This window comes from Trichosurus vulpecula, chromosome 3, assembly GCF_011100635.1.
Source record: "Trichosurus vulpecula isolate mTriVul1 chromosome 3, mTriVul1.pri, whole genome shotgun sequence".
Classification (NCBI taxonomy): domain Eukaryota; kingdom Metazoa; phylum Chordata; class Mammalia; order Diprotodontia; family Phalangeridae; genus Trichosurus; species Trichosurus vulpecula.
The window spans coordinates 377,792,583-377,812,803 of NC_050575.1; the positions used below are offsets into that span (position 1 = coordinate 377,792,583).

General features: G+C 40.2%; 1 protein-coding gene across 1 annotated transcript in view; it reads left to right on the plus strand.

The window, feature by feature from the left end:
• The first annotated feature begins 15,957 nt into the window (after nt 1-15,957).
• LOC118840807 (cocaine esterase-like) overlaps nt 15,958-20,221 on the plus strand; it is a 38,072-nt gene continuing 33,808 nt past the window's right edge. Inside the window, exons 1-2 of the mRNA XM_036748159.1 lie at nt 15,958-16,356; nt 19,659-19,863. Coding sequence (XP_036604054.1) covers nt 16,287-16,356; nt 19,659-19,863 — 275 coding nt within the window. The 5' untranslated portion in view covers nt 15,958-16,286. The remainder of the gene's footprint in view (nt 16,357-19,658; nt 19,864-20,221) is intronic.

Genomic DNA, 20,221 nt, shown 5'->3' on the forward strand with positions numbered 1-20,221 from the left:
GCTCTCTATCTCTTGTTGGGTCATGAATTCTTTTCTTTTTCATAAATCTGATAAGTAAACTATTCCTTGCTCTCCCAAATTACTTATAGTATCAGCCGTTACTCCTAAATCATGAACCCATTTTGACTTTATTTTGGTATATGGCGTAAGATATTGGTCTATGCCCAGTTTCTGCCCTACCATTTTCCAATTTTCCCAACAGTTTTTGTGAAATAGTGAATTCATAGGCCAGAAGCTGGCCTCTTTGGGTTTATCAAAGAGTAGATTGCTATAGTCGTTGACTTCTCCATCTTGTGTACCTATCCTATTCCACTGATCCACACCTCTGTTTCTTAGCCAGTACCAGGTAGTTTTGATGACTGCTGCTCTGTAGTACAATTTGATATCTGGTATGGCTAGGCCACCTTCTCTAGCATTTCTTTTCATTAATACCCTAGATATTCTAGACCTCTTGTTTTTCCAGATGAATTCTGTTATTATTTTGTCCAGCTCTGTAAAATAATTTTTTGGTAGTTTGATTGGTATGGCACTGAATAGATAGATTAATTTAGGTAAAATTGACATTTTTATTATATTAGCTCAGCCTAACCATGAGCAACTGATATTTTTCCATTTATTCAGGTCTGACTTTATTCGTGTGAAAAATGTTTCATTGTTATGTTCATATAGGCCCTGGGTTTGTCTTGGCAAATAGATTCCCAAATATTTTATAGTGTCTGCAGTAACTTTGAATGGAATTTCTCTTTCTATCTCTTGCTGTTGGGCTTTGTCAGTAATGTATAGGAATACTGAGGATTTATGTGGGTTTATTTTATATCCTGCAACTTTGCTAAAGTTGTTTATTATTTCAAGTAGTTTTTTTACTTGATTCTCTAGGATTCTCTAAATAAATCATCATATCATCTGCAAGAAGTGATAATTTAGTTTCTTCTTTTCCTATTCTAATTCCTTCAATTTCTTTTTCTTTTCTTATTGCTACAGCTAACATTTCTAGTACCCAATTGAATAGTAGGGGTGATAATGGACATCCTTGTTTCACCCCTGATCTTATTGGGAATGCATCTAGCTTATCCCCATTACAAATAATGCTCGTTGATGGTTTTAGGTAGATGCTATTTATAATTTTAAGGAAGGTTCCACTTATTCCTATGCTTTCTAGTGTTTTTAATAGGAATGGGTGTTGTATTTTGTCAAAGGCTTTTTCTGCATCTATTGAGATGATCATATGGTTTCTGCCAGTTTTGTTGTTGATATGGTCAATTATGCTAATAGTTTTCCTAATATTGAACCAGCCTTGCATTCCTGGAATAAATCCTACCTGGTCATAGTGTATTATTCTTGTGATGAATTGCTGCAATCTTTTTGCTAATATTTTATTTAAAATTTTTGCATCAATATTCATTACAGAAATTGGTCTATAATTTTCTTTCTGTGTTTTGGCTCTACCTTGTTTGGGTATTAGTACCATATTTGTGTCATAAAAAGAATTTGGTAGGACTCCTTCTTCACCTATTTTCCCAATACTCTACAAAGTATTGGAATTAGTTGTTCTTTAAATGTTTGATAGAATTCACATCTGCAATCAGCATCTGGCCCTGGAGATTTTTTCCTAGGGAGTTCATTGATGGCATGCTCAATTTCTTTTGCTGAGATGGGGTTATTTAGAAATTTTATTTCCTTTTCTATTAACCTGGGCAGTTTATGTTTTTGTAGATATTCATCCATATCTCTAAGGTTGTCAAATTTATGGGCATATAGTCAGGCAAAATAATTCCTAATTATTGTTTTGATTTCCTCTTCATTACAGGTGAACTCACCCTTTTCGTTTTTGATACTGGTAATTTGATTTTCTTCTTTCTTTTTTTTAATTAAATTGACCAAAGGTTCATCAATTTTATTGGTTTTTTCATAAAACCAGCTCTTTGTTTTATTTATTAATTCAATAGTTTCCTTGGTTTCAATTTTATTAATCTCTCCTTTGATTTTCAGAATTTCTAATTTGTTATTTAATTGGGGGTTTTCAATTTGCTCTTTTTCTAGCTTTTTCAGCTGTATGCCCAGATCATGTGTCTCCTTTTTTCCTTATTTTATTCATGTAAGCGTTTAGGGATATAAAGCTTCCCCTAAGAACTGCTTTTGCTGCATCCCATAAGTTTTGGTATGTTGTTTCATTATTGTCATTCTCTTGAATGAAGTTATTAATTGTTTCTCTGATTTGTTCTTTGGCCCACTCATTCTTTAGAATGAGATTATTTAGTTTCCAATTAGTTTTTAGCTTATTTTTCCATGGTTCTTGATTAAAAATAATTCTTATTGCATCATGATCTGAAAAGGATGCTTCGACTACTTCTGCCTTTCTGCACTGGATTGTGAGGTTTTTATGCCCTAGTACATGGTCAATTTTTGAGTATGTGCCATGTACTTTTGAGAAGAAAGTATATTCCTTTATATCGCCATTCGGTTTTCTCCAGAAATCTATCATATCTGCCTTTTCTAAAATTCTGTTTACCTCCTTAACTTTTTTCTTATTTATTTTGAGGTTAGATTTATCAAGTTCAGAAAGGGGGAGGTTGAGGTCTCCCAATATTATAGTTTTGCTGTCTATTTCTTCCTGTAACTCCCTTAACCTCTCCTCTAAGAATCTGTATGCCTTACCACTTGGTGCATATATGTTAAACAATGATATTGCTTCATTGTTTATGGTTCCTTTTAGCAGGATATAATGTCCTTCCTTATCTCTTTTAATTAAATCTATCTTTACTTTTGCTTTGTCTGAGATTAGGATTGCTACACCTGCTTTTTTTACTTTAGCTGAGGCGCAATATATTTTACTCCAGCCTTTTACCTTTACCCTGTGTGTATTCCCCTGTTTCAAATGTGTTTCTTGTAAACACATATTGTAGGATTATGTTTTTAATCCATTCTGCTATCCATTTCTGTTTTATGAGAATGTTCATCCCCGTCACGTTCAGAGTTATGATTTCTATCTGTGTCTTTTTCTCCATCATATTTCCCCATTTATGCTTTTATTTCTCCCTTTCCCCTTCTCCTCCTCAACAAAGTTCTGCTTTTGACCGCTGCCTTCCTCAGTTTACCCTCCCTCTGTATTCCCCTCCCTTATCTTACCATTTCCCACTTGCTACTTCTCCCCTCCTTTCTGACCACCCCCTCCTTTTTTACCCCCTCCCCCTCCTACTTCCCGTAGGTCAAGTTAGATTTCTAAACTTATCAGGGTATGTTATTCCCTTCTTGAACCAGATCAGATGACAGTGACACTCAAATACTGCTCTTTTCCCTCCCTTCTTTCCCTCTACTATAATATGTTTTTGTGCCTCTTCATTTGGTGTAATTTACCCTTTTCTACTACGTCCTTACCTCTTCTCTCATAGCCCTCCCTTTACGTCTCTTACTTATGTTTTTATCTTTAAATCAGTTAATTTATACAGGCATTCACAATCTATGTGTATCCCTTTCAATTGTCATAATAGCTTTACCATTCTCAAAACTGGCATATATGTGTATATGTGTAAAACATACATATGATGATATACTCCCACATAAAAATGCAGACAACCTACCCTTATTGGTTAATAAGGTTTGTGGGGGTTTTCTCCCCTGGTTACCTTTTTATGTCTCTCTTGAGTTTTGTATTTGGAGATTAAATTTTCCACTGAGTTCTGGCCTTTTCATCAGGAAGTTCTGGAATTCTCTTATTTCATTGAATGTCCATCACCTTGCCTGAAAAATTATGCTTAGTTTTGATGGGTAGTTGATCCTTGGTTGTAGTCCCAGCTCTTTTGCCCTTCGGAATATTGTATTCCAATTTCTCCTGTCTTTTAAGGTAGAAGCTGAGAGATCCTGCATGATCCTTACTGTAGTTCCATGATATTTGAATTGCTTCTTTTTGGCTGCTTGCAGTATTTTCTCCTTTAGTTTATAGTTCTGAAATTTGGCTATAATATTTCTTGGTGTTTTCAGTTTGGGATCTCTTTCAGGGGGTGATAAGTGAATTCTTTCAATGACTATTTTGCCCTCTGGTTCTAGGACCTCTGGACAGTTGTCTTTGATAATTTCTTCGAAGATACTGTCAAGGCTCTTTTTTTCGTCGTGGATTTCCGGTAGACTAATAACTCTTAAATTGTCTCTCCTGGATCTATTTTCCAGGTCAGTTGTTTTCCCAATCAGATATTTCACATTTTTTTTTCCTATTTTTTCATTCTTTACATTTTTTGTTACTACTTCTTGGTGCCTCATAGATTCATTAGCTTCCACTTGCTCAACTCTAATTTTTAATGAGTTAATGTTTTCATTTTGCTTTTGAGTCTCCTTTTCCAATTGGTTGATTTTGCCTCTCAGGGTGTCATTTTCTCTCTCTAGATTCTGAATCTCCATAGCCATTTTGCCAATTTTATTATTTAGAGACTTGATTTCATTAGTGGATTTTTTTCCATTTTTTTCCATTTTTTCTTTTACCTCCCTAATTTGTTTGTTAAAGTCCTCCTTTAGCTCTTCCAGCAATGCTTTTTGGACTGGAGAACAGTTCACATTATCTTTTGAGGTATCCGATGGATCTATAGTGTCATTGCTGTCCTCTTTCAAATTGGTTTTTTGATCATTCCTGTCTCCATAAAAAGAATCTATTGTCTTCGTTTTTTTTGTGTTCTTCATGTTGGTTTGCCTTTTCCTGGCTTTCGAACAAATTCTGCCTTTGAGGTTCAGGACTCTGTCCCAGCTTTCTTATTCTGGGGGTTGTGAGTCTAGAATTATAGCTTTCAGTTTCCTGAGGTGTGGGGGAGGGGTCTGGCTCCCTGACTTCTCACTGCCTATGGGTGTTCTCCAGCACTGTTGCTTTTCAGCAATGGTCTCAGCTGTTTGTTGTTTGAGCTGATATCTGGCACTTCCCCTGGGGGAGCAAGATTACGTCTGGGCTCCTGGTGTTGAGCCCTGCCGACTCTGCCCCTCTGGGACTAATGAACTTCTACTATTTGACCACTGAAGCCCCACTTCTTTCTCCTCTGTTCCAGCATTCTTTTTTTTCCCCGAGGAATTCTCTGGGTGAGGGGGGGAGGGATTAGAGCCGTTTACCTGGCCATTATGTCTCCCGGAAGTTTAAGAATCCGCGTTTCATTCCTTTAGGCTGCAAGCCTCAGGAGTAGGTGTTTTCCCAGCCTGTGGCGTTGCGCTGCCTCTCCTCGCTTCCACAGACTGCCATCCTGTGTTGAGAGGCCTGGGGATCTCCGCCGGTTTTGGGCACCCAGCTTTCTCCCAGCCTGTCTCCCATGTGGATTTCCCGGCCCGCCACTTCACCTTTGGTCTGGAGCAGCTCCGCACACAGGGCTCTCTGCGAGCCTACGGATTCATGCCTTTGGCCTTTCGGACTCTCCCGGCTCAGAAATTTGCCCCACGAAGACTGCTCCAGGTTTTTGACTCTCTCAAATCTTCTCAAATTCACTTTTTTATAGGTATCCGACAGACCTTGTGAGAGAGCTCTGGTAAGATGCTGCCTTCATGCGACCATCTTGGCTCTGCGCCCTATTTTTGTAATTCTTGCACACCATTAACACCCAGTAATTTACTTTGAGTCATTCTTTGCTCTGAACTCAAAGTATAGTCCAGTCTTGAGTGAGATACTTTGACTTTTAGTCATTAGTGCTATGGAAGAAGAATGTAAATGATATCCAGAAGGAAAAAAAAAAGCATTACTATAGTGCCTACTATGTGCTGGCCACTGTGCTAAGGAAACACTTTGACCAATATCATTTCAGTTCTGAGACAGTGGGAATTTGATGAAACCAGCCAGTTTGCCCTGTCTCTAGAGGACAAAATCCCTACTTCATTTCATAGAATTCTAGTGGAGATGGCTTCATTTTCTGTCATTGTATCATTAAGACACTTGGTAGGGAAAGAATTAATGCTTAATAACTGATTTAGAGCTGGAAGGGATATTAGAAATCATTGAGTAAGAATGAACACTGAGCATCAGAGAAGGAAAGTATTTGTCCTAGATGACACAGACACTGACAGCCAGGTCCTCTTATTCCAAATCTTAAACTCTTTTTATTACACTGAGCTGTTGCCAGGGACTGGGGAAAATATCAGATGTCTTGTTGTTTATCAATTAGCAAGAATTTTCCAGACAACATTTCTGCGAGTAGATGATGTGGTACCCTGAGGGTCCTGAAAACAAAATTTTAAGACAATTCAGCAAATCAAGTGATTCTTCCCTTGCAAAGGAGCAGCACAGAGAGGCAGTATCTCTGAGGTGAAACTCAAAGTGGTTCTTCTTTTATACAAAAAAATAGGAAAATCGAAGAAAATGCTTCCTCAACTCTGCTTGGTTATACTAACAAGATATTTCACAGTAACAATACTTTTTACTCACAGGATATAGGCAGGGATGTGCTGGTCAATGTTTAATAATCAGCTCTCTGAAAAACCCTCAAGACATACTTTTAAGTTATATTATTCACATTTTCTCCAACACTTTCTTAAGTTTAGAAATCAACAAAACAATGACCCAAATGTTGATTTGTAGTAGATGCCACTTCTCAGGTGTAAATGCTCATGCTGAAAATTTAACAACCACCTCTGCTACATGTTGGCTCTAGGGATATATGGTACTAAAATATTTTCTTCATTAAGAAAATTCAAATAGTGAGCTGTTAAAACCTTTTTGTCACTAAGAAACTTCTGATCAAGAAAATGAGACATAGGTGATATAGGGTTCAGACAATTAAGGCAGGATACAGGTGATATAGAGTATAAAGGCAGCTAGGTAGCTGGGTCACTGTAGCCAGAATGGCCTTTGTTTTCTTTGAATGACTCAGCTTACCTCATTGAGCCTCTGGACACTGTGGCTTGCTCTTCCGGGGCAGGAAGCCCAAAGAGCATTCCAGGAAGCAGACAACTTCCTGTGTGATGAGTCATGGGGCTGGCTGAGGGGAGGTGTTAACGGCCACGCTAGGGGGAGGGGCCAAGTCAAGAACCAATCGGCCCTGGTCGTTCAGGCGGTGCTTGATGATGTAAAAAACTCTATAAGAGGGGAGAGGACAGCTTGAAGATCTTCTTTTCCTTTTCCGGTTGGAGCCAGAGACAGTTACAGCGACAGTTACAGCGACAGTTACAGCTGACAGTTACAGCCACAGCCACAGCCACAGCTGAAGCAGGAGCTGCCAGTAGCAGAGCTGACCTACGGGAGGAAGCTGAACAAAGACTTCAGGCCAGTGGGTAATCTTATTACCATAGAGGGGGAAACATGATTTTGCTTTACGCAATCATGCTTCTCTGTAGCCTCCTGGTTACTCTTTCAAGGCGTACTTATTGGGCCTGGAAGCTTTTGATCAATATATCAAAATGGGGTTGCTGGTTCATGGGTTGGTTACTGTGGAGCCTAAATAAATGTTTTGATTCTTCTGCCTTCTACTTTGAGAGTTTCTTATATCCGGCGGTTCCGAACGTTTCAGACATGTTTATGATCCTCTTTGAGATTATAAACTCTGCCCTCCTAATACATTTGGCGACGAGGATGGGATCGCTAGGTATAAGATCTCTATTTAGAAGCAGAACAATTCCAGAGGAAGAGATGAATATCCCAGGATGGGAGGATCCATTTTATTCCTCCCTAGCAAAAGAATTGGCTAAAAAAGCTGGACCCTGTGAAAACTGGGAACCAAGGCTACGGAGAGGAGATCCTAGGGATTTGGAAAAGTGTTTACGAGAAGTTGGGATTCAGTCAGGGGCATCACTATCTAGGCAAAGCTGGATAGTGTTATCAGCCTACCGGCTAGTATACGAAAGATTGAGATTAAGTGAAAGACATGGGGGCACTCCTACCCCACAGGAAGAAGGGGAATCTCAGATAGCAGGAGACCAAACTGACTCAAATGAGAACTTTTCTATTAATGTGGCTAAGAGCAACAGGAGACCAAAAAAGCCCAGAGTGCATTTCAACCCAGCCCAGAAAGAGCCTGACTGCCTGCTTCGTCCTAGCCATGGTGGCAGAGGAAGTGAGTGGGGAGAGAATGAGACAATGTTAGGGGCTGAGGCACAAAACACTACTGGGGTTCAGGATGTGCCTCACACAGAGCATAGGAGATGGTTAAATGATCAGACAAGGGCTCGACCCATACAAAGGAGGAAGACAGAAACCCGAGGTGAAGATTCAGTTACAAGGGAAATTCAGGAAGATTTCTCACCGCAAGAGGTCACAGATATTTTGAGTAGATTCAGCCAAAGAATAGGAGAACCATTGATATCTTGGATGGTAAGACTCAGTGATCAAGGGGCCAGTGGAATATCAGTAGATAGGACAGACTGCATGAGATTCATAGGTATCAGCCATGATCCTCTAGTTCAACAAGCTTTTAGGGAACATCATCAGCAAGGAGATGGTGATAGCAGGACTACTCTGTTGGCATTAGCCGCTGTGGGATGCAATAAGAGATATGCTACTGATTCTATGTGGCCCACTGAGCACAGACCCTGGTATTCACTTAGAGATTGTATCATGAGACTAAAGGAGGAGGTAATGAAGACTGCCATTATGATAGGAACTGCAGACAAATATTACAATGATCCAATGGAACTGCCTCATAGGAATTTAATAATTAGGACAGCTCCCCCTGCTTATAAACAACTAATTTTGAATTTATTACTTGGAGAAGTAGGGAGCCGTCTTACAACAGTGATAAATAAGATTTTACAGTTACATGACTTAGGTGACTGGGGAAGGGATAGATCTCCTCGAGAGAGAAGGGTGAATAACCAGCAAACTTGGCGCCAAAGGAGAGTAACAAGGAAAGAAATGTTTACTGCTTTATTGAGAGCAGGGGTAGGTTTTGAAATGATAGATGGAATTCCAACCAATGAATTATACAGAATGTATAGAGGACTTGATAACACGAGAAATAGGGAAATAAGAACTGCTCCTGCAAGCCCACAAGCCACTCAGACTGAAGGTGACCTTGTGTGATTAACGGATGAAAACTTGTACATTTGGGGAAAGGCTGGGAGGACAATCTTAGTCTCTATCTAGGGTGGGATCCTCTTGGCTTCCTCATTATGTTCCTTTTGAAAAGAAACATTTCCCACCTGAGTTTGGCTCTGATGTTGGATCTTTGCATAACTGAAATCTCAACCAAACTTGAGATGATTTTATTTGAAGAATTATAGTCCATACTTGTCTATTCTTTTGTCCTTTGTTTTGGCTAACCTTGTTGCTAGTTTTGTTTCCTTCAGGCTTAAGCACCCTGCACTTTCCGGTGACTGCCTAAGCATGTAGCATTCTTGGAATTCCTGCCAGCTCGTTAAAGAAATGACCTCTGGAATGGGACTTTTTGGGGGCAGGGCCATCTCTACATCCAATTTCAGCATGAAGAAGCTATGGAAAATGAGACCTTCACCCCTCACCCCAAGATTTTGAGCCCCAATCGTTCAAGGGGGGTGGAAATGATGATAGTGTTCTGTTTACTTATTTTGTGTTATCCTTGCTGTGTTGTTTTATTGTTATGATATTATTGATCCTATGTAATGGATACAAGGATTTAGGGGTGGACATTTGAATTATTAATAATTATTTTGGGGATGATTGATTGAAGAGATTATCTTGCTGGGACCTAGGGGTGGATCACATTTGAATCGTAAACCAATATTTAGGAATGTCACCAAATGATATGTTTTGCTTTATAATGAATGATATGTTTTAGTTTCCTTTGTAATTGGATCACAATGTATGTTCTAGGATACATGGCTGATTAGATTATGTATCCTATAACAAGGGGTGGAGTGTAGCCAGAATGGCCTTTGTTTTCTTTGAATGACTCAGCTTACCTCATTGAGCCTCTGGACACTGTGGCTTGCTCTTCCGGGGCAGGAAGCCCAAAGAGCATTCCAGGAAGCAGACAACTTCCTGTGTGATGAGTCATGGGGCTGGCTGAGGGGAGGTGTTAACGGCCACGCTAGGGGGAGGGGCCAAGTCAAGAACCAATCAGCCCTGGTCGTTCAGGCGGTGCTTGATGATGTAAAAAACTCTATAAGAGGGGAGAGGACAGCTTGAAGATCCTCTTTTCCTTTTCCGGTTGGAGCCAGAGACAGTTACAGCGACAGTTACAGCGACAGTTACAGCGACAGTTACAGTTACAGCTACAGTTACAGCCACAGCCACAGCTGAAGCAGGAGCTGCCAGTAGCAGAGCTGACCTACGGGAGAAAGCTGAACAAAGACTTCAGGCCAGTGGGTAATCTTATTACCATAGAGGGGGAAACATGATTTTGCTTTACGCAATCATGCTTCTCTGTAGCCTCCTGGTTACTCTTTCAAGGCGTACTTATTGGGCCTGGAAGCTTTTGATCAATATATCAAAATGGGGTTGCTGGTTCATGGGTTGGTTACTGTGGAGCCTAAATAAATGTTTTGATTCTTCTGCCTTCTACTTTGAGAGTTTCTTATATCCGGCGGTTCCGAACGTTTCAGACATGTTTATGATCCTCTTTGAGATTATAAACTCTGCCCTCCTAATACAGTCACCTCACATCTTGACTCACGGGGAGGGCAAATACACACCAGCAAGTATGTTTTCCATTGGGTTTCAGCCAGCCATCACCCTTGGGGTTCTAGCAGATGTTCACAGGGCTTTTTGGGTTATTCTCCCAAGGCTATTGACTGCAGTTCCGGTTCTGCTGTATTCTTGTCAGTATTATTTGACCCAATTCCAGTTAATCCCCTCGTTATTATTGAAACAAAAGATTACCTCCCCAGTACTATTTTAGCCAATTATTATCAATCATCTTTTCCAAAGTAATATTTTCTGAGAAGTACCAGCATACCAATGGGACTCTCCTGTCTGCCAATGGATGGTATTGGTCCATGAGAAGAGGCTTGAACTTAAAGCAGCTGCTACAACATTCTTGCCACTAAGTTCACTTCCAAATTCAACAGAGCTGCTGGTTTTTACTTCTCCTTTGCCACAGACCACTGCTGGGATGAGCCAAACAGATTGCTCCTCATATCTACTGGCAAATCTGCTGGTATGGACTCCATATACAGGACTTCTGAGGGCTGACTCTTCTCACCTTTCAAAACCTACAAGATCATAGCTATCTCCAATACTCTGCCTAGAACTGGAAAGCATGGACAGAACAGGGACAGGAGAGCAGGTACTAGGTGAGAGAGAGCCTGAACCTCTCCCCTACATGGTGACCCACAGCAGTTCAGCCTCTTAAAATGCAGTCACTGAGAGACAGAGTTGTCCCCTTGGGGTTGAGTTGTGGGTTTTTGTTTTTTGGTACATAATATTCATTTTTTTGTGGCAGAAACTAGCCATTTTGCCTTTTGTAATTAATTCATCCTTTACTGATAGCCACAAAGGGTGGATGACCTACTCCTCCCTAGTTTTTAAGGCGTGATTTTTGATATTGAAGACACTTATCCATTTTGAAATTATTATGGAATATTTTATAAGGTGATATTGGGCTAAGCCTAATTTCTGTCACACTTTTCCAAGTAGTATCTATTAATTAGGGAATTTTTCCATAAGCAACTAATGTTTTCCACTTTATCAAACACATGTTTATAGAGTTCTATTGTTTCAGAACTGTTCTTGTCTAGTCTGTTCCACTGATCTCTCTCTATTCTTTATCCAATACCACATGGTTTTGATTTCTGCTGCTTTATAATATAGTGTGAGATCTGGAAGTGCTATTCTCTCTTCATCCCTAGTTCTGTTCAATATGTTCCTTAACATTCTATATCTTTTGTTTGTTCAAATGGACTTTGTTATTATTTTGTCAAGTTTTATAAAGCATCTCCTTGGTAATTTTATTGGTAGCACATTAAAGGTATAAATTAATTTTGGTACAATTGTCATTTTTATCATATTGGCACAGTCTAGCCACGAGCACTTAATATTCTTTCAGGTATTTAGGTTGCTATTTATTTCTTTAAGGAGCACTTTGTAATTGAATTTATACAATTATTTTGTGCACTTTGAGAGCTTGGTTTCCAGGTATTTGATATATTGTGTCATTTGGAATGGGATTTCCCTTTTTATTGTTGCTTCTTATCTCAATTATTTAACACAGTTTTTAGTTATTGTGAATGGATATTTTTATTATTGCCTTTGGGAATGTGCTATATTATGTAGAAGTGCTATTTATTTTTGTGGTTTTATTTTGTAGTCTGCAACTTTTTTTTGAAGCTATTACTTTCTTTGCTGATTCCCTTGGATTTTCTAAGTAAACTACCATGTCATTAACAAATAGGAATAATGGTCTCTCTTCTTGGCCTGCTTCTCTGCCTTTCTTCCTTTTATATTATTGCTCTTTCTAGCATTTCCAGAACTATCTTAAAGCTTAATTGACTAAAGAGAAATGTTCTATTTTAATAATTAATAAGGAAATACCTTGGCATAGCTTTGGATTATTAGAGAAATCAAGTAATGAGAATGAAGAAGGTAATGAGTCAAGTGATAGGTTAAGGGATGGCCAACAAGTGGGTGTGGCCAATCTTGTATGATTCTATTGCAGAAGGCATTTGTTTCCTATATGGGTTTTGTTAGATGGTCACAGAGATCTGTGGAGGGGCCCCCTGAATGTGTTTTCTTGAGTTAGCCTATTTTACAGAGATGAAGCTCCCTTAAACTAACATAACACTCCTCTTTTGTAACTGAACTCATTAAATTTTCTGACTCTGGCCTGTCCGCCCAGATCGATAAACTATTTGTGCAGCTGAGACACTTTCAGATAAGCAGAATATCTCCCTTTCACCATCTGATTTTCCTGAGTCTTCTTGCTCCCTCTCATTCTCTTCTCCCCCTGATCCCTTGCTCCTCCCATGTCACTCTCATTTGGGAAGACATTGTTCTCTTTTCCTCCCAAGACATCTCTCCTTTTTCTTGTACTCTGTACTCATAAATATCCGAGGCATCATTGATGGGGTAGGCTCCTTGCTATAAGGAGTTCCCACATGCATGTGCCTTTTTCTTGTATTAAATTAAGTGACTATCTTTGTCTTGTGCAGTTGTCATTTGCTTAACAGATCCAATTTCCACATCTAAGATTCTGCAATACTGTGATATCCTTTTGACTTATAATGGGTCCTGATTGACTCAGGGAAGATCCTAAGAATTATGCCAGTTGGAAACAAAAATCCATTGGAACAAGATAGAAATTGCTATCTTTTGGAGCTACCAGCCCTCAAGAAAACTCTGGGAGCCATATTGTTTGTTTACTGGAAGTCTCATCAAAGCTCTACCCCTTGGCATGAGGGAAGGCAGGCACTGGAAGAATCATAGAATTTCAGAGTTGGAAGGCTCCTCTGAGGCCCTCTAGTCCAACCCATCCCTGGTCAAGAATTTCCTTTATAGCCTCCCTGACTCTGCTAGGAAAGGATGAGGACTGAGCACATTCCAGACATGTAGAACTGCCTGCAGAGATGAAATGTCATGGGCCAGAGACAGCAAGAATCCAGGTGTTGGAGCCAGATTGTGGAGGGCCTTCAATGCCAAGCTGACCACTGACTCAATTTCAGCTCTCTTTTCTTTCTATAGGATACAACAAAAGTCATCCCTTCCACACTCCCTCATATACACCTATTCTTTCTTATACACTCACTAAATTCTCTAACTTGCTCTCTTCCCACTGTCAACCATCAATCTTTGCAGAGGTTGTTCTAAGAAAGACAAACAAAATTCAGCTGCATGTGCCTGTTTACTTCTCTGAAAGTTGGTGAATCATGCATATGGAGATAAGCATGGAAGTTCATTGTGAAAATGAGCTCAAGGAAGGATAGGCAAAGGGGATCTTATATCTTCACAGCAATTCCCTCTCACCCTGCTCTCCCTTCCAGGCTCAACATGCCTGTGTCTTTTGTTAGCCAAAATTATAGTTTCATACAAAAAGTAGTGCAGCCCAAGGTTTTCTGATTATCTGCCAACTATAAATATAGGATGTCAAAATAGGGGGTGTTAATATAGTGCCTCTAACAAGGGAGGGCAATAAAAAGGACAAAGGAAATGTCCGGTGGGCCATGTCCTTGGTAGGAGAATATTCCCAGTCAGCAAAATCCAGCAGAAGGGCTTGAGTTCATTCAGAGAACAAAGCAAAACATGGCTGTTATCTCAGAGCATGCAAAGCATTGTGGAAGGTTAAGCTCACTGTGGGCCAAAAAATGCATCTCTCCTGATTGCCCAATCCAGGTTTTAGGCCTTTCTCAGGTGAGAGAGGTTCAAGGTGGCATGGGGAGGGGGTAAGCTGGTTCACATCACATAACTGTTCTTCACTCACCAAGTCAGTCATTCTGACTACCAATTGCTACGGCTCAGACCGTATTTTACCACACCCAGACAAGGCTGTAACTACTCCATAAGCCAACTATAGTCCCAGTGCTTTTCTGACTTTCTATGGTCTCCTGTGTACACTGTGACTCTCTTCCCCAGCTGCCTAGAGGCAACAAGGTGGTGCAGTGGTTAGAACAATGGGTCGGGAGTCAGGAAGACCTTAGTTCAAATCTGGTCTCGGCTGCTTGCCAGCTGCATGACCCTGGGCAGTTTCCTCAACTGCCTCAACTGTAAAATAGGGGAGATAACAATAGCATGTAATTCCCAGGGGAGTTCCGAGGATCAAATGAGATACTTGTAAAGTGCTAACTCAAGGCCTGGTACACAGGTGCTTAAAAATGGTTGTTTCCTTCTTCCCAAACCCTTGACTTTACAGATGGGAAAGCTGAGGGTAGGAGGGCCTCTTCCTTTCCCCTTTCTATCCACTTGTAGTTCTAACCACATTCGACCTTGGCAGGAATTGGCTACGATTGGGTACATTTAATGGCATCGAGCCCCTAATGGATCCATTGAAAGAGATTCCCACTTCCCTAGGAAGGTTCTTGGAGCCATGTTGTGTATTTACTTGGGGCTTCATTGGCAGATCAAAGTGCTCAATAGGAGAGTGGGTGGAGACTGGCTCAACAAGAAAGTCTCAGGATGAGAAGATACCTGAGAAGCCATCTAGAACCACTTCTACCCGGACAAGAACCAACCTCTATAACATACCTGAGAAGTGGTCATGCAGAGGCTAGTGTGGAATGATCACTGTGGAGCTCTTGCCTCATACACTTTAAGAATTTGAATCACATTGGTTTGATGAGGGTAAAAGCACCCTTGGTCTTAACACTTGAAAGATCATAATGAGAAGGAGGGATTTGACTTGGCCTGTTTGATTCCCAAATGGCAGGACCAGCAAGATTGGGGGGATGTTACAAAGAGATAAAATTAGGCCTGATGCCAAGAAAGATGTGCTAAGGAATGGGTGGCCTGGTGAGGTGCCGGGCCCTGCCTGATGGAAGCCTTTGAAATCTCCATTTTAAGGAGCAGGCCCTAGCCAAGCATGTCTTCATTCCACTCCATACCATGTTCCTTACTCTCCTCGTACTTTCTGAATGTTACCTTCTTCTCTTCCCCTTTCTTCTGCCCTGCCCCCATCCTTTGTGTGTTGTTTCCCTCCATCAGAATGTAACCTCCCAGAGGAGGACTGTCTTTCTGCTGGTATTTATATTCCCAGAGTTTAGCACTTTGTGTTTTAATCCTGCCTCACATACTTCATAGCTGTATGACCCTGGGGAAGTCACTTGACCCTGTTGGCTTCAGTTTCCTCATTTCTGAAGTGAGCTGGACCAGGAAGTGGCAAACCACTACAGTATCTTTGCTAAGGAGACCCCAGATGGGGTCAGGAAGAAAAACCAAGGAACTGAAGAGCTTCAAGGGGGAAAGGTCATAGAAATCACCAGAGACTGGGAGGGAGGTTGGTTAGGTTGTGTAATTTGAATTTTGACCCTTGACACTTCAGCTGACGTGGTGGTGGCACCCCTAACTGGCTCTTGTGAACCCATTATCAAATTTGCCTCTCTGAAATCAGAAAATCCTGCAGTTCAGGGCTTGATTCATCATTTTGTTGATTATCTAGATTTGAGAAAGTATTGGAAACAATGTTACTAATAGAGTTTATATTTAAGAGTATGTCATGGATATATTTGTTTTTTTTTTCCCTGAGAGCTTGTTATTATACATGTACCAGCATGTCACTACTGGATAGATAGATTTTCAAATCTGTCTTTAGCCTTTAGCGATTCAATCTAAAAATTTTTTTTCAAACACACCTAAGACAAGTTCTGAGGAGGAAGTTCTTTAAGGAGCTCTTGGCCCAGTTTCTTTGGAGTGCCCTTTGATCCAGTTCTTTTTGTATTATAGGATAGGCCTGGCATCTGATTAGGCATAACCTGATAGCTGTGCTGAGGGAAAGATGTGGAAGACTTTCCTGCTGCCCAAGGTCCTGACTTTGGGGGTCCTGGTTCTCCTGATTCAAGCCCCAGGTAAGCGGCTCTGCCAGGCTGACCCAGAGTAAGGAATGATTTCTTGGGGGACATGGGAGGAGTCCTTTGATTTTCTCATTGGAGATATGGGGCTCGTGTATTTTTTCTCTTGTTGACCTTACTGAATGATTGGGTGGGTGGCTGGGGGTTAAGGATTATTGTTACTTTGATTTCCTGGGGTGAAACTAGGTTTGCTGCTGAGAATTGATGCCCTCTCTGTGTAGGTTATATATATGAAAACTTCTATCAGCTGCTGATAGGGAGGGGAGAGAGGGAAAGGTGAGGCATTTTCAAGGAGGTAGGTAACAGTGAGGATTGAGGGGAGGATCTTTTTAGATTGGAAATAGGATATTTTCATTTGCATGAGAAAATGTGGCACAGCTTATTTCTTTATCTCCTTCCTTCCTTCCTTCCTTCCTTCCTTCCTTCCTTCCTTCCTTCCTTCCTTCCTTCCTTCCTTCCTTCCTTTCTTTCTCTTTCTTTCTTTCTTTCTTTCTTTCTTTCTTTCTTTCTTTCTTTCTTTCTTTCTTTCTTTCTTCCTTCCTTCCTTCCTTTTCCCAATTACATGTAAATATAGTTCTCAACATTCATTTTTTTAAGGTTTTGAGTTTGAATTTTTTTCCCTCCCCTTCTTTTTTCCCTCAAGATGGCAAGCAATCTGATATGGGTTATACATTTACAATAATGTAAACAGATTTCCACATTAGTCAAGAAGCAAAATGAAAGGGAAAGCCATGAAAAACATGAAATAGTATGCTCTGATTTGCCTTCATATTCCATAATTCTTTCTCTGGGTATGGATAGCAATTTTTCCATCATGAGTCTTTTGAAATTGTCTTGGATCATTGTATTGTTGAAAAGAGCTGAGTCATTCATAGCAGATCATTTTACAATTTTGCTATTAACATGTACAATGTTCTCTTGTTTCTGTTCACTTCACTCAGCACGAGTGCACATCATTTCCAGTTTTTCTGAAATTTATCTGCTCATTTCTCAGTATTCAATTACTTTCATATTCTACAACTTGTTCAGCCATTCCCCAACTGATGGGCATACCCACAATTTCCAATTCTTTGGCACCACAAAAAGAGCTGCTACAAACATTTTTGTACCTGTGGGTCCGTTCCCCTTTTTGAGATCTCTTTGGGATATAGACCAAGTTGTAGTATTCCTGGATCACAGAGTATGGACAGTTTGATTGTCCTTTGGGCATTGTTTCAAATGGTTCTCCAGAATGGTTGGAACAATTCACAACTCCACCAAGAGTGCATTAGTGTTCCGGTTTTCCCATATATTCTCTAATGGTTATCAATTTTCTTTTATGTTATATTAACCAATCTGATAGGTATGAGGTGGTACCTAAGAGTTGTCTTTGTTTGCATTTGTCTAACTACTAGTGATTTAGAACATTTTTTATATGGCTATAGGTAGTTTTAATTTCTCCTTTGGAAACTGACTGTTCATACTCTTTGGCCATCTATCAGTTGGGGAAGGACTTGTATTCTGATACATTTGACTCAGTTCTCTATGTATTAGAGAAATGAGGCCTTTATCAGAAACACTTGATGTAAAAATTATTTCCCATTTTTCTCCTTTTCGTCTAATTTTGATTGAGGTTTTTTTTTTTTGTTTGTGTAAAACCTTTTAAATGTATTGTAATTGAAATGATCCATTTTGCATTTCATGATATTCTGTAGCTCTTGTTTGGTCATAAATTTTTCCCTTCTCTGTAGATCTGACAGGTAAACTATACCTTGCTCTCCTGATTTTTTTATGGTATACCGTTTTATGTCTAAATCATCTTGGTATTCAGTGTGAGATATTGCTCTATTGCTAGTTTCTGCCATACTGTTTTCCAGTTTTCCCAGCAGTTTATGTCAAATAGTGAGTTCGTATCCCAGAGACTGGAGGCTTTGGGTTATTTCTTTATTTTGATCCTCCCAAACCACTATTTTTATACGAGAGAAACTGAAGCCCACTTGATGTATGTTAAAGTAACTCCCATGCATTTTATATTGGGCTACATTTTGATCTCCTTAGATAAAAAGGGAGTGCTAGTCTTTCAAAGTATGCCTGATCCTTGTTATTCTGATCTAGGCAAAGTCTGGCCATGTGCCCTGACAGTTGAGCAGTCTCTAGCTCTTGGACTCTAGGATGGTAGTCTGGGACGAAACTTAAGCATCAATGAATTCAATGCCCTTTTTACCCTTTTCCCATTTAATCAAAGAGGAGAAACAGGTTTAGTGATGGGAAAGGAATTGTACCAAGTTCTCACAGGCAGTAAATGGGAGAGCTGTGATTAGAACTCCTATCCTCTGAGCCCAAATCCAATGCTCTGTGCATCCAGCCTTATCACCTATTACTCTATTCACATTTGTTGTGTTGTTCAGTTATTTTTCAATCACGTCTGACTCTTGGTGACCCCATTTGGGGTTTTCTTGGCAAAGATACTGGAGTTGGTTTGCCATATCCTTCTCCAGCTCATTTTAAAAATGAGGAAAGTGAGAGGAAACAAGTGAAATGACTTCCCCTGGTTCACACAGCTAGTAAGTATCTGAGGATGGATTTGAACTCAGGAAGATGAGTCTTCCTGACACATACTGTAGCCCAATGTAACTACTTTCCATATGCTTTCTTCTCCTCCCATCTTCCATCTCCCTTATTTGTCTGCTGTCTTTCCCATGCCCAGAAAGCACTTCCGCCAGCTTAATTCTGTTGAAGACTCATCATTAAAGACCCAGAGTGGGTTCTGCCACTTGTGGCATAGCTTTTCCTGACCCTCCTAATTTCTTTTCCTAGCCCTTTGCCAGGAGCTCTCCTTTATACCTCTCCTTTTTAGTCCTAATTATTGGTGCACAGGTCATTGTTCTCTAGGAAAATGTAAATTCGTGCTGTTTTATCCTCAATTTAGAACTGAGGGCATTGCCCATAGTAGGTGCTTGTGAAGTTGTTGTTCAATAAACTATATAGCACTGAGTTTTAGCTCTGTGGTTTCCTAAGTTGGGCTGGTGGTGAGATTGTTGGGGAGTGGTTACTTTGATCTTCAGACTCTGGATCCCCAAAGCTGAACAGCTCCTGAGTCAGTGCCAGAGCTGTCTAAAAGTGCAAATGGCCCTTCTCTGGAGTAAGTTCTTCATTGCTGGAGATTTTTAAGGGAAATGAAAAGAATCATGGCATAAATAGGAGGAGGCTTCCATTCCCAACTAAAGAAAAAAAATGATTGATGTGGGGGATGTAGAGGAGGCATTTGGACATCAGTTCTGCCCTCTGTTCCTGAGGATTTCTCTCCTCTTTGTTCACAGGACATCATGCAGATGACCTCATCAGGACTACTGAGTCTGGACAGGTCCAAGGGACTCAAATCAGTATCAAGGGGATTGACAAAAGTGTCAATGTTTTCCTGGGAATCCCCTTTGCCAAACCCCCTGTGGGGGCCCTGAGGTTTTCTCCTCCACAACCACCGGATTCGTGGAGCAATGTGAGAGATGCAACTGCTCATCCACCCTCGTAAGCACCTTCCTCTCCTTTTCTTACCAGATAAAGAAAACACACAGCCATGTCTTACCTACATTTTGTCTCTGTGTACTCTTCATACAGTAGACATTCGTTAAATATTTGTTGAAGGAATAAATGTTCCCTGGGCTATGAGGCCTCAAATAATTGCTTCATGATAATAGTTCACATTTATTTGGACTTGAGAGAATGACTTCAGAAATATACTGTGAGAGAGTTATAACACATATTTCTACAGATGGGAAAACAAATGTTAACAGAGATGAGAGGCAGCTAGGTGGCTCAGTGGATTGAATTATTTGCCTGGAGTCAGAAAATCTTAAGTTCAAATTTGGTCTCAGACATTTCTTAG